This window comes from Alexandromys fortis, unplaced genomic scaffold (genome assembly GCF_014885135.2).
Source record: "Alexandromys fortis isolate MF-2015 unplaced genomic scaffold, M_Fortis_MF-2015_v1.1 scaffold_8_9099976_23576923, whole genome shotgun sequence".
In the NCBI taxonomy this organism is placed as follows: Eukaryota; Metazoa; Chordata; class Mammalia; order Rodentia; family Cricetidae; genus Alexandromys; species Alexandromys fortis.
In genome coordinates this window covers 3,619,219-3,632,352 of record NW_026067899.1, presented here as the reverse complement: position 1 = coordinate 3,632,352, position 13,134 = coordinate 3,619,219, and the positions used below count along the sequence as shown (strand labels likewise).

At 44.7% G+C, this 13,134-nt stretch overlaps 1 protein-coding gene across 1 annotated transcript in view; it reads right to left on the bottom strand.

The window, feature by feature from the left end:
* Positions 1 to 13,134, bottom strand: part of Lrp2 (LDL receptor related protein 2) — a 122,879-nt gene that overhangs the window by 34,484 nt on the left and 75,261 nt on the right. Inside the window, 13 exon segments of the mRNA XM_050123018.1 lie at positions 427 to 558; positions 1,479 to 1,601; positions 2,411 to 2,536; positions 2,708 to 2,950; positions 3,156 to 3,359; positions 3,872 to 4,161; positions 4,883 to 5,041; positions 5,124 to 5,289; positions 5,425 to 6,345; positions 8,204 to 8,392; positions 9,502 to 9,741; positions 10,756 to 10,969; positions 12,543 to 12,720. Of these exon segments, the coding sequence (XP_049978975.1) occupies positions 427 to 558; positions 1,479 to 1,601; positions 2,411 to 2,536; positions 2,708 to 2,950; positions 3,156 to 3,359; positions 3,872 to 4,161; positions 4,883 to 5,041; positions 5,124 to 5,289; positions 5,425 to 6,345; positions 8,204 to 8,392; positions 9,502 to 9,741; positions 10,756 to 10,969; positions 12,543 to 12,720 (3,185 nt within the window).

Below are 13,134 nucleotides of genomic sequence, written 5' to 3'. Positions count from 1 at the left end.
CCAAAAAAAGACAAAAAAAAAATCCAACAAAGGAAAATGAAACAAAAAAAAAGTTCATTTGTATTAGCCAACTACTGCTGAACATGAAGCCCATATGGAGAGTTAATACACCTACTTACACTTCATTATCTATTGCGATAGTATCTCATTTAAGAGTAATAGAAACTGGAAAGATCTAGAAGGGAAAGAATATGATCCAAATCTATTATTTGGAAGAAACAATGGTACTTAGTGGCCAACAAAAGACAGAATTTCCCTAGCCCCGTGTGGGTGAAAGTGAGCACCAAGTCATCTTGCACATACATGTGAGCGATGATGTCACACAGCAGGAAATAGCGTGCAATTTCCTTGTCAGTTGGACACTCCAACCACAAAAAAAATCAAGCCTGACTTTCCTGAGTCTGCGAAGAACCTGCCTTCACTTACCACACTGATGCCGTTGGTCCTCATCGCTCATGTCCCCACAATCATTGTCATCGTCACAGATCCAGCTACTCGAGATGCACCTGCCATTGTCACACTGGAACTGGTTAGCCGAGCAGGTGTTCACAGTCTGGACTGAAAGGAGAAACGCTCAATGAGAAGGCTGGCGTGTCTGCTTGGCGTCTCTATGTGAAGGACATTCAAATCTGGTTTATGTCATGGGGGAGCTGACTCACACATACGTTGGGAATACACAGGGTATCACAGCTGCCAGACCTTTGAATTGTTACAGTGTTGTGGAAAGACACGAGAGTGGCTTATAGCGCAGCAATGTAAGGTGGAGTCGGGCTGCCAGTGAGCTGCACACCACAACTGAGAGACACAAAGTGTAAGATACAGGGACACCATTACTGTGAAGATGCGCAGTATACAACTTCCACGCTCAGCTTAAATAATAAGCATACTCACCTAACAGTTGTTATTATTGTCATAATTATTATCATCATTATTATATTGTATTATATTATAATATGTATTATTTCTTCTTATAGTTATTATATTATAGTAATATATATTATTTCTTCTCCCTGCAGATACTCAAAATTCTATATCTACATATTTTTCAGTGCTGAGGTAAGTATAACATACAACTGACCCCAGATGAGGGCCGGGGCACCTCACTCCACAAACTGGCATAGTGTGCCTGCTAAGTGCCCTCCCCGGTGTATGTGAAAAATCCTATAGTTTTACAAGGCTCAGACAAAAATTCAAACCATGTGTCAGCTGAAGTTGAACTCTGCAAGCCAGACAGACAATCAGTTTACTGCGTGCCTCACAGCCCCACTCATTGGCGAGCACCTTCCATGGTCTCATTGGCTCCCCGCAGACCCTGCGCTAGCCGCTCTCTGATGAACACCCACAGAATGGTTTTGGCAGCCCTTCTGGGAATAGGAGCCGGGAGGGTGAGCACCCGGCCGTGCGGCGCCAGCTTTTGAAGTGAAGAGCCCCGGTTGCTCTAACTGCACCCTTTGCTTCGCGTGGTTGCGGGCTCTTACCACAAGTGTCGGGTTCATCAGAGCTGTCGGGACAGTCGGCTTCGCCATCACAGTGCCAGAAGTTTGGAATACAGCGATGACTGGACATGCACCGGAACTCGCTGCTGCTGCATGTTTGCGCAGCTGGAGGACAGGCACAGATTAGAACACAAGTGGGCGCCCTTCTGTTGCTCATCTGTATCTTTAAACTGCTTAATTGCGGCCAGAAAAGGTTGGGGTTTGGGAAATGGCCTTCTTTTCTAAGCTTCTATGGGGAAGAAGGAGTTTATTGTTTATTTATTTATTATTTAGGTTTTGGTTTGTGTAGCCCTACCTGTCCTGGCCTTGAACTCAGAGATCCTCCTACTTTTATCTCTCATGTCCTGTGTTTAAGGGTTGTGTGCCACCATGTACAGCTTGAATATATTATATTAAATTTATTAATAAAATAACATAATAAGTTAATTATATTACAATGATAAAAGTAACAATACCAAATCTGTCACTCACCACAACCTTTTAATCATAATTAGTTAGCAGAATTCTCACCTATTCATTGGAGCCTTACACAGCCATGGTCACACTAGCTTCTAATGCGTGGGTACAATATTAGAATGAATATTTGTCACATATGAAATTCGGTTCTTCTGCTCTACAAAGCTCCCCTGCCTGGTCCATTATAACTGACAGATTTCCCATGAGCACTTACTGGGAAGGCGGTAACTGAATTCTGGTTATTTGTGTGGCTACTACTGTTGTGCCTGATCGCTGCCCTGGCAGATGCTTGTTTTATAGTCCTTGGACACCGTACCAGGTTTCCAGAATATAGACGAAGCATGAGACTTCAGATTCCGCCACTCATGTCTTAAAGCAACTTCCAAACTTAGTTTCTACGGTTAAAGCTAGCACATTCTGTGAAGTGTGGCCATGCCTCTGGCTTTGATGCTACTCACCGCAGTACATGGGGTTTTCATCGCTCATATCTCTGCAGTCATTGTCCCCGTCACACAGGAAAGCCCGGGAAACGCAAATATTTGTAGTTGCGCACTTTATGTGTGTAGGCGGGCAAGTACGGGGAGCTTTAAAAAAAAAGCAGATATATCACAAATATATATCACAGACAATGTCCATGTTACCAGACCCAGGCAATCGTTCAAACCATAGGAAGGCACAGCTCGTGTGAGTGGTAGTAACTCCAAGCTGGCTCTGGAGTGGCAGAGATGAGTCTTACGGAAGTAAGATATACTTACGGCAGTTTTGCTCATCTGTGGTGCCATTGTCAAAGCAGTTGTCAACGCCGTTGCAGACACGGCTGAGAGGGATGCACCGCCCATTGCCGCAGGTGAACTCCGTGGTGCTGTTGCAGCTCCTGAACAGGCACCCAACCTCGTCGCTGTTGTCACCACAATCGTCATAGTAATCGCAGCGATAGCTGTACGGGACACATCGCCCATTGCCGCAAGTGAAGGCTGTTGATCGGCACGTGTGAAAGGCTAGGGGAAGGAAAGACATTGAAAGGAGATGTCAATTGATGTAATCATCTGCACACAGAGGTGACCACACAGGAACATGTCCTGTATCATCAGAGTCAAGGTTTGGGCTCTAACAGAAAGCCCATCCAGTACACCGCGGAATTTCGCGCCAAACAGTTGCACGATGACATCTTAGCTCCTAACAACAGCACTGAGTCCAGCTTACCACAGACAGTTTCCAGCTCGTCACTGCCATCACCGCAGTCATTGTCATTATCACATTTCCAATCTGGTGAGATGCAGCGCCCATTGAGGCAGGTGAACTGGGACTGGCTACACCGGGTGCCTGTGTCCGCAACGCAGTGCTTATCATCGTTGGCCAGATACCAGCTGCCTTCGTGTGGGCACTGACACTCGGCTCCATTTGGTCCTGGGGCAGGGAGAGGTGAAGCGTAAGCCTAGGAACCGGTCTTCGTCTTTTCCAGAACGGCATTTACAACATCTTAGAAATGAAACACCATCTACCTTTCGGGTATATTCTGCGTTGTTCTTTAAAAATAACTACTGCCCCCCACACAATGGTTCTCATTTTTGCGAAAACACAATATCAGAAGGTACATTTCCTATGAAACTGTCCTCATATTTAAGACAAAATTATCAAACTATAAACAATATCTCCTAAAGGGAAAATTTACATTATAGAATTTCTATTGAAGTCAGGAAGTAAAAACCTTCTTCTTACTCTTTCCCTCCTGGCCTCCACTTAAACCGCCTTTACAGAACCAATTCATGTAGAACAGAACAAAACCCTGTAACATAACCCTTGGTCCATTTGATAAACAGCCTGCAATTAAGAATTTCCATTTGTTTTCTGCTTAGAACTAGTACCCACGGGTCAACGCCATTGTTGTTGCTATACCGTGCTCCTGCTCAGCCCTTTACCTGGTGCACAGATATGGCTGCACCCTCCATTAAACTGGTCACAAGGGTTGCTGCACTGCTGCTGCTGGGTTTTGAGAACTCTGGAGATCCCCCTGGGCTGCACGGGCAAGGGAGTGGTCATCGCAATCAGAGCTGACCCATCGTATTTGTTAGCACGGTAGATCTTCTTGGTGGAGATGTCTGTCCAGTAAACGTGCTGGCCGTAGACAGTCAAGCCAAAGGCGAGAAAGGTGGTGCTGACGATGACTTCGCGGTTGGTGCCCCTCAGAGTACTGCGCTCTATCTTCTGCCTGCAACAAAGAGAATGAAAAGCGATTGCTGAGAGGGAGAAGGAATCACAATGGTTAGGCGCCGGGCAATTGCTTATGCTGCCTCCAATGACTGTGCAAATGGGGCAGACATACATGGTGCCTGACTTGTGTTTCTTCCTTGGTGATAAGAAGTCCTGTTTGCTCATCACACCCCGGCGTTCATATATTGTTTAGGACTAGCAAGGCTAACATTAGAAGCAGGAGCAGCCCGTGAACGGATTCCCATAATGCATGGGGCCTGGCGTGAAATGATATTATTTCGGAAATTTACTTAGAATGCCACAAAACATCCCTGCTGTGATTCAAATGGGAAAATGAAGAAAAAATGAGAATATTTCATCACAAGACCAAAATATTCAAGGGGAGAAGTAACTGTAACGAGCAAAATCGTTTCATCCCTTAGCCTCTTCCATGGGGAGGACGGCTATGTGGTTACTTGGAGACATCACATAATTGCACTACTTGTGCGCCAGAGAAGAGGGATTGATTTGAAAAGAGGGCCCAAACCAACAGATGTTATTCAAATCTGATGCCTATAGTCAGAAATTGAGTGATGCCATTATAACTATAGGTACACTTAGTGATGTGGGTGTAGATCTCTCAGGAAACAGTCACAAAGCTAGAACAGGCAGCATCTCTCCACTTTTTCAGATTTTTGTCACATTAAGCAAGTCCCTCCACACGATAAAGAGACACCTACAGACTAGCATCTGCCCAGTAAAGAAGGTCAGTCTCAAGGTCCAAAGTGAGTCCGTTGGGCCAAACCAGGCTGGTGTTCACAATGGGGACGCGGAAGTTCCCTCCCAGTGTGGCTCTCTCGATCTTGGCATTAGTACCCCAGTCAGTCCAATACATGTACCTAGTCAAACAGGAGACAAGATTAATTCACAACACGGAAGCCTTTAGAGACCTGTCCACAAATGAAGAAGACCACGTCATACCCTCGGCAAGGATCTAATACGATCGCTCTCGGTTTGGAAACACGGGCTATCACTGCACGCTTAGATCCGTCTTCAGCCACAGAATTGATCGTCTGGTTTGTATAATCACTGTAATAAATTCTTCTGTTTATCCAGTCAAAGGCAATCCCATCACAAATACCTATATCTGGACACAGACAAGGAGAGATACATATATATAATCACACAAAGATGCTAGACTCTCCAAGTGCATTAAAAATACTCAGTATGCTGACCTCCTTATATCTACTGCCAAGGTGAACTCCACCTGGTGTGCGCTTACCTGAAAGTAGGACCACTGGAGAGTTGGTCCCTGAATACAGGCTGACATAGGAAATCTGGCCACGGACGGAGCTTAGCTTTTGTGTGAAGAAGATTCTATTATTCCTGTGGTCATAGTCCAGAGCAATGGCGGTTCTTCTCACATTTATCTCTTGGAAAGGTGGGCTATGGTCTTCAGGGTCAAAGTGTAAGCTCCTCACGGAATTGTTCAGGGTATAGATGAGGAAATCTTCTCTTGAGGTGGCACAGCTCTTGCCATCGTCTCCTAGAGCACCAAAGGCACACCCACACTTGGGGGTGGACAACTCGGGTAGGGCAAAGCAGAAGTGGGCACAGCCACCGTTACCTTGCAAGCAAGGGTTGTTGTCAAGATCTGCTGCTGAGAGGGGCTGGGCACGCTCATCAAAGACGGTCACGTCCCGTAGCAGGTTGATGTTGTCTCTTATCACCACAGGTGGATCTGTATTCCCTGGTTCCTTGCTAGCTTGGAAGACCTTTTTCAAATTTCTATCAACCCATATGATATAGTCTCCAAAAACGGTGATGCCATACGGCGTTGGGTAACGACTGCCATAACGAATCACCTGAGATTCTCCCCCGTCAAGATGGATCCTGGCAACTATATCTAAGGAATCGTCAACCCAATAAATATAGCCAGTGCTGTGGTCCATTGCCAAGCCCCGAGGTGTGACGATGCCTTCAGAAACAAGGACAGTTCGATTGGTACAGTCAAGAAAAGCACGCTCAATCTTTGGTTTCTGCCCATAGTCAGCCCAGAAGAGATATCTACTCTTGGGGTCAACAACAATATGCCGAGGCATATCCACGGAGACCTTGAGGAGAACACGGCGGTAGGTGGTATTGATCCGCAGCACTTCTATCAGGGTTTCGTATACAAAGGCGTTGGTGAAGTAAAGATTTCCTACGGGAAAAAAATTTAAAAAAAAAGAAGTTGACAAATGAAAAAGCAATAAGGAAGAAAAATTAGGGTGAACCATTTCTGAATAAAATAATGTAAGGTTGAGGTTTGATCACTTGTAAACTTATAAAAATGAACATTTATCCTTGGATTAAAGAGAGTACTTTTGGAAATTTAGAGAACATTTTCATTCTCTCAAAAATCTTCAGCTTCCTTCTAACTGAAAGAAGCTCACTTTGTAAGTGAGGATGGACTCAGCTCTTGATATTCCCGCCCTCTCTACCAAGAAGTCAGGCATAGGCCAACACACCCAGCAAATAGATGGCTTCTCTCACAAGCATATTCAACTCTCCATTGTCCAGTGACAATAGCCATTGACCACACCAAATGAGCAAGCTTATTTTGGCACAGTAAAAGTGTACAAAAAAGCTGGGCTACATCTGTCCCATTGGCCACACTATGCTGACACTGCTCGGTCCCACCACCAGAAACAGGAACAGGAATTTGGACTTATCTAATTAAGCTACTATATTTGCTATATATGCAACTTTATAATTGAGCCATATCTACTCATCAAGATCAACAATATTTAATGGATTGTTTGTAATGTATTATTTCTCAGAGCACTGTTAAGAATGAGTAGTAATTCAAACGTAAGTAAAATAATGTAATACTGAGTTGGGCATATCAGTAACTAAGAGAAATACATGTAATGATTATGTTATACATTATCAAGGAAGCAATTAAGAGTCTGCAACTCCCCTCAGCAGCTGCAGCCCTCTGGAAAGCGAGCCCTGCTCCTCACTGGGGCAGCACTGTACAGCTGACCCTGTTGAGGGGGAATCCAGCCTTGGGGATGTGAGAACAGGAATTTAGCCCTCCCCGCATCCACCCCTTGCCATCTGCAGGAAGTTGGAGAGCTGGCCTTGGAGGCATGAAAGCAGGGGAGCTAGTCCAGCCCCTCAACAAATGTCACACTCAAGAGAAGGGTCCCACACCTCACTGGGGTTAGACGGTAGAGCTGGCACTGGTGGTGGGTGTGTCAGTGAGTAGGAGAACTGCCACCACCTGCTGCTGCCACGCCTCCCCTGTTACTACCTGCTAAATTGGGTGAGCTAGCCTGGGCAGTGTTAGAGAGCTCACCATGGTGGTGACGATGAGGGAAACCTGGCAGGCTGACCAACCCAGGTACCACCCAGGTCCACCAAAACTAAGGCTATGAGTTGGCCCACCCCAACATCTACCTCACCTATGAACTGCTAGGTCATGTGAAGGGGCAGGACCTGCAGATGTAGGATCTTCAAGACTCAGGGCAACAGCAGGATATTTGGGAGGGGTCCCAATGAGGGCCCAGTATCAGAGGCCTTGTACCCAACCAACTCATTACAAATGAAGATAAGATAATTTTGTTTGTTTCTTTTTGTTTGTTTGTTTTCTTTTCCTTTCTTTTGGTGGGGAGGTTGCAAGTACAGAGGGCAGAAACTTTAGATGGGGATATGAATGGGATCCAGATGTATATGCAAGCAAGGATGTGCAGGCAGTTATGACAAAAGAGGCCATGCATTTGAGGGAGGGGGGGTGTGGGAAAGTTTGCAGGTAGGAGGAGAATACAAAAACATGAATCTGCAACTAAAGCTTCTTGACTTTAAAGTAAGCAAATGCCTTTCCTCTTCTTAATTTTAGATAATTCTAATCTCAATTTAATATTTTCTGCTCAATTGCATAAAATAGATTCATCCCCAATTAATCTGTCAACTAAAATATCTCATCCTTCATTTAGTCTTAAATGACCATACTATACCTGATCTAGAAAAATCCAGTTCTGACACAGAGAGAAAAACGGAAGCTGGAGATCACGTACCTGCTACCCAGTCCACGGCAATACCCCGGATTCCATTTGCGCCTATGCCGTAGGTAACGATGTTGGTAAAATTAGACCCGTCAGGTTTGATTCTACGGATTCCATTAGAGGACCTCACAGAGCTGCTATAATCACACCAGTAAATTAAGCCAGAGGCGACATCCACATCCACGTGGAGAACGTTTCGCCCTGCAACATTTAAGGCAAATCAGCAAACTGAACCGGCGCTTTTCAAATCCCCCCCTTTATTAGCATTTGTGCGCTATACAAACTAATGTGTCTCATTAAACCCTTTTAGCATATCCAGCTGCCCACTACTGCTCCCGCTCCTCTACTCCTAAACCTCGTCTACTTTCGTGTATTCTTTTTCTTTTTTATTATTCTTATTACATTATTATTACAAGCTGCACTGACAACTTAGCATTTGTTGGCTGAAACCGACTTGGGGGGTGGGGTGCGTCCCCGAGAAAGACTCTCTCTCCTCTCAGCAAGTCTTCATCTAGGAAGGGGCCTTGAGAGACCACTGTTCTCCTGCTGCTATTGTCTTGTCAAGACTGCAGAATTGTTAATGGGTGCAGAACTTTCTTCTGAGTGTGTTTCCTTCTTGTTGTTGGTCCGACTTGGTTTTGCAATGCCAGGGAGCCAGTCCATGACCCTTCATTTTAGCAGTGAGCAAGCAAGTTTCATCACCACCCCTTGGTGTTCTGAATTAGATATCCTGGCAAGAATATTCTCGCGTGTTTCTTATGGTGCTAGAAAACTCTGCTACATACTTTGGCTTATATTCAAGAGGCACGTTATTGTTTACATAGTCACAAATATGATTATTAAGGCAGGCAGGGTAGCACGTGCCTTTAATCCCAGCAATCAGGAGGCATAAACAGGTGGATCTCTGGTCTATATACAGGTAAACAGGAATACATAGTGAGACTTTCTCCAAAATATAAATAAATAAATAAATAATAAAAGAAAAATATGATATAATTATTGGAGACTAATACATCACTTCACCAAATATATACTAATAAATTTGTGTACACCTCATTAACAGAGAAGGGAGGAATACAGAACATCCATTCGGTGATACCTCCTGAAGATCCATGCTATACTTTATAGCCCTCTAAGCCTGTGAATGTCATGAACCAACAGACTCTGGCCCCATTAGATTCTCCACCACAATCCAGAGGATGGGGCTTGGCTCAGGTCTGGGCTTGACAGCCCCTCGCCTCCAGAAGATTCTGTTGAGCTGAAGTTTATAAACCACATTGGAGCTGGCACCAGCTGGGAGCAAACCTTACCTTGGCCAGCCACTGGCACCATGGCCTCTGCGTGATCCGATAGCTCCAGGCTAAAGCCTCTAATTGCAGACAACTTGGAAACAACAATGAAAGAGTTGTATGGGGAACAGGAGCGATGATCAGGACCGAGCTTAAACCCACTGGCACAGGCGCAGGAGAACATTCCACCTGGTGTGGGCAGGCAGATCTGCTGGCAAGCATTTGGGTTGTTGCTACAGCCATTGGAAGAGTCAGCAGCACCTAAAAGAATTCAAAAATCAGTCTGTAACCTTGTGGACTTGACAGTCCAATTATAAAAATAAACACATAATAACTAGATTAGCAGATTAATATCAGTACTGAAAGACAGGAATTTATTTTTCGCCTCCTTGCATTTCAATCTATGAGATGAGGATATTTAAAAGACATTCTAATCACACACAAAAAATAGCATATATGATGCAGAATAGTTGATACTCTTGTGGTTAAAGTGAAAAAGAAACTCAATATTATAAAGCTTATATTGTAAGCTTGGTAGTCAGAGGCAGGCAGATTTCTATGAGTCAAGATATTACTTTCATGGTAAGATACTATCTTGGTAAAAAAAAAAAAAGTTAATTTGTTGGGGGATACTTTAGTGAAGGCAAAAATTCTGTCCCAAAATTCACCCAAGATTTACATTGAGCAGTAAACCAAACAACAACAACAACAAAAAAAAATTACTGCCCTTCAGCACGGAGGTCCTATGACAACAGGAAACATTTGGGAAGGGGGAAAAAAAACATGTACTACGTGATGAATGCTATAAAGAACAAGGGAGTAAATAAACTCCTAAGCTAATTCTGGCCTTTGAAATGTCGGATAAGTGGGCTGGAGAGATGGCTCAGAGGTTAAGAGCTTTGCCTCCTCTTCCAAAGGTCCTGAGTTCAATTCCCAGCAACCACATGGTGGCTCACAACCATCTGGTCTGGTGCCCTCTTCTGGCCTGCAGCATACACGCAAACAGAATATTGTATACATAATAAATAAATAAATATTTAAAAATTTTAAAAAAAAAGAAATGTTGGATAAGTCACTGACACTTCAAACTGTCAAATGTTTTGCTTACATGTGTGTACACCAGGAACTACATACGGATGGGGGCTTCTGGTGTGAGTGTATAGACATGGGCATGCACCAGGAACTACAATACATGTGGACAGTGCAAAGATGAGTGCAAAGATGTATGCATATGCATCACACGTCCGTGCATGTGTCTCCACGACAAGTACTCACTGCGTCGGTGATAAACCCGAAGACCTCTCAAGTTCGAAACGTTATCTCTCAGGACTACTTTGTTGCTCCCGGAGGACTTGTCGACTCTTTCAATGACCTCATACTGCTCGTCAGAGTAGTAAAGGAAGGGGCCGTGGACCGCAAGACCCCACGGGTGGGCCAGGTGGTGCACCAGGATCATCCGCTCCGTGCCATCCACGTTTCCTCTTTCGATCTGAAGGATCAGAAGTCTTGTTACTTCACTGATTCATACTGAATGATCATGTTCAAGTTCCCATTCTCTTGCATCTCTATGGCACTCTTTCCTTTCTACCTATATGGAATTGGTCCAAGACAAGTATGCAGAACAGGCAAACATCCTCGTCTTTGAGTGACTCACAGCATGCCTAAGAATGCATAGAAATGTTTGAGCATGCACCAATATGCAGCAGCTGACAGACATTGGCTGTGACATCTCCAGAGACATGTTCCCCAGAACTTCAGGCCAGCCCTACTGGATGGGAGCCAAGCGTGGAGCTATGGTGTGGATAAACAGTTTCTGTCCACGAAGAAAGAACCAAGTAGGCAGTTTCTAGGGACTACCAGTGAAATCTGGGTTATTCACTACCTTACAGACAAGAGAACCCAGGTCATATGCCAGAAATGACAGAAATTCCAAAGGCCTAGAAGCAAGGAATCACGAACATTCAGGCTGCCAGGGGTTAGAGCAGAGCAGTTGAGCGAGCTCTCAGCTGGGCAAGCATCCAATTTGCTAACTGTAGTTTCAAAAGGCAACTCACTCACATAAGGCAAATTAAATTTTGATGATTAACAAAGGAGAGGCAGAGTATAAAGCTCATGGATTCAGGAGAATGAGTGCAGACAGGGAGGAGTGCAGATAGCCAATGAGTCCTGTCTAGCCAGTACTAACTGTATGCAGAGATCACAACACGTGATGAAAACATCCTCATCACAAATGCACAATGTCAAGGCTCTCTTTCTACCTTGTGTTCTCAGGGATTGAACTCAGGTCATTGGGCTTGGCAGCAAGTACCTTTAACAACACTGAGCCATCTCGGTGTGAATGAGTATTGGGACAGCCAAGTGTGTGGTAGGCAAGTGTCCTAGGATCAAGACCCAGAACTGCAGTTGGTAATACAAATAATAACAATAATGTCATCCCAGAAACGAAGCTAGTATCTGGGGAAAAGGGAAAGAGAGCAAGGACTACTTCATGGCATCGTGTCATTGATCGGATATTACTACAAGAGTCCAGAATATATTCAACATACAATCTGATTCATCAACAATCATGACTGAGTACTTCCTTTGCCAAGCTCAGCTACACAAGTCTAGCGGCAACGGTCAAGTGTCAATGGAACCTTATAGTACATTTTATTGCAGAGTATAAGGGGCTCCATCTTGAAGTTTAAAACTATCAGAGGAAATTTCACGTGTGTACTAACCATGCCTTTAGCCGCTGAGCTGAGACACTTGCTTAGTCTCTGTTGTGTGTCTATGTGTGTGGGGGCGTGGGTATGTCTACTCTGCAATGAGTCTTTTCAATGAGAAGCATGACATCACTTAACACGTTAAAATCTATGGTCTCCAAAGGACAGTGGTGATTACTTATCCTGAATGAAAGTGGGATAAGTAATAACCATCATTCTGGGGAGGGGACGTGAGGGGGGGGGGATGTTTCACATACTGAAGCTAGGCAAGCAGGAAAACCCTGATCTAGGTTGCCAAGTAACCCGGCACATTTGGAATCACAGTGGTGTGAACAGGGAGTGAAAGGCCGCTCATACCACGCCTCTGCTGGAGACCGCCCAATAGAGCTTCTGCTCCTGGATGTCCAGGGTGACAACCTCCAGGTGACTCAGGTCCCCGGTGAAGAGAATTTTTAAAGCTGTTCCATCCATGTTAGCGCTTGCGATCTTGGCAGGAACCCCACTGTTTGTCCCCTGGTCTGACCAATACAGTTTCCTACAACCACAAAAATCATGAGGGTTTCGTGAAACCGGAAATAGAAAGGGGTGACGCAATGTAGAGGGGCATTTAACCGGTGTCCCATCAACATCTCTAGAGGTCTGTTATCTGATGCCAGTGTGGTGGAATTTTCCATCTGCTCAGCCTTCAAGGTCTGTTAAGTGAGAATGTATTGCCCAGGCTTGTATCATATTTAATTCCCAAAATTCCTGCAAATGGAGCATTGGTATTCACTTAAAACATCCTCCTTCATATTCGACATAATTCCGAGTTCCTGTTCTCCCTCACTGGGGTTTCCTTTGTTAAAATGTCACATATCCCACAGCTTAAATGTCAACAGGACAACCTCATCAGACCGGGGCATTGATGAGGATGGTGCAGACACGGGAACATACGGGCCACTTGGCACCA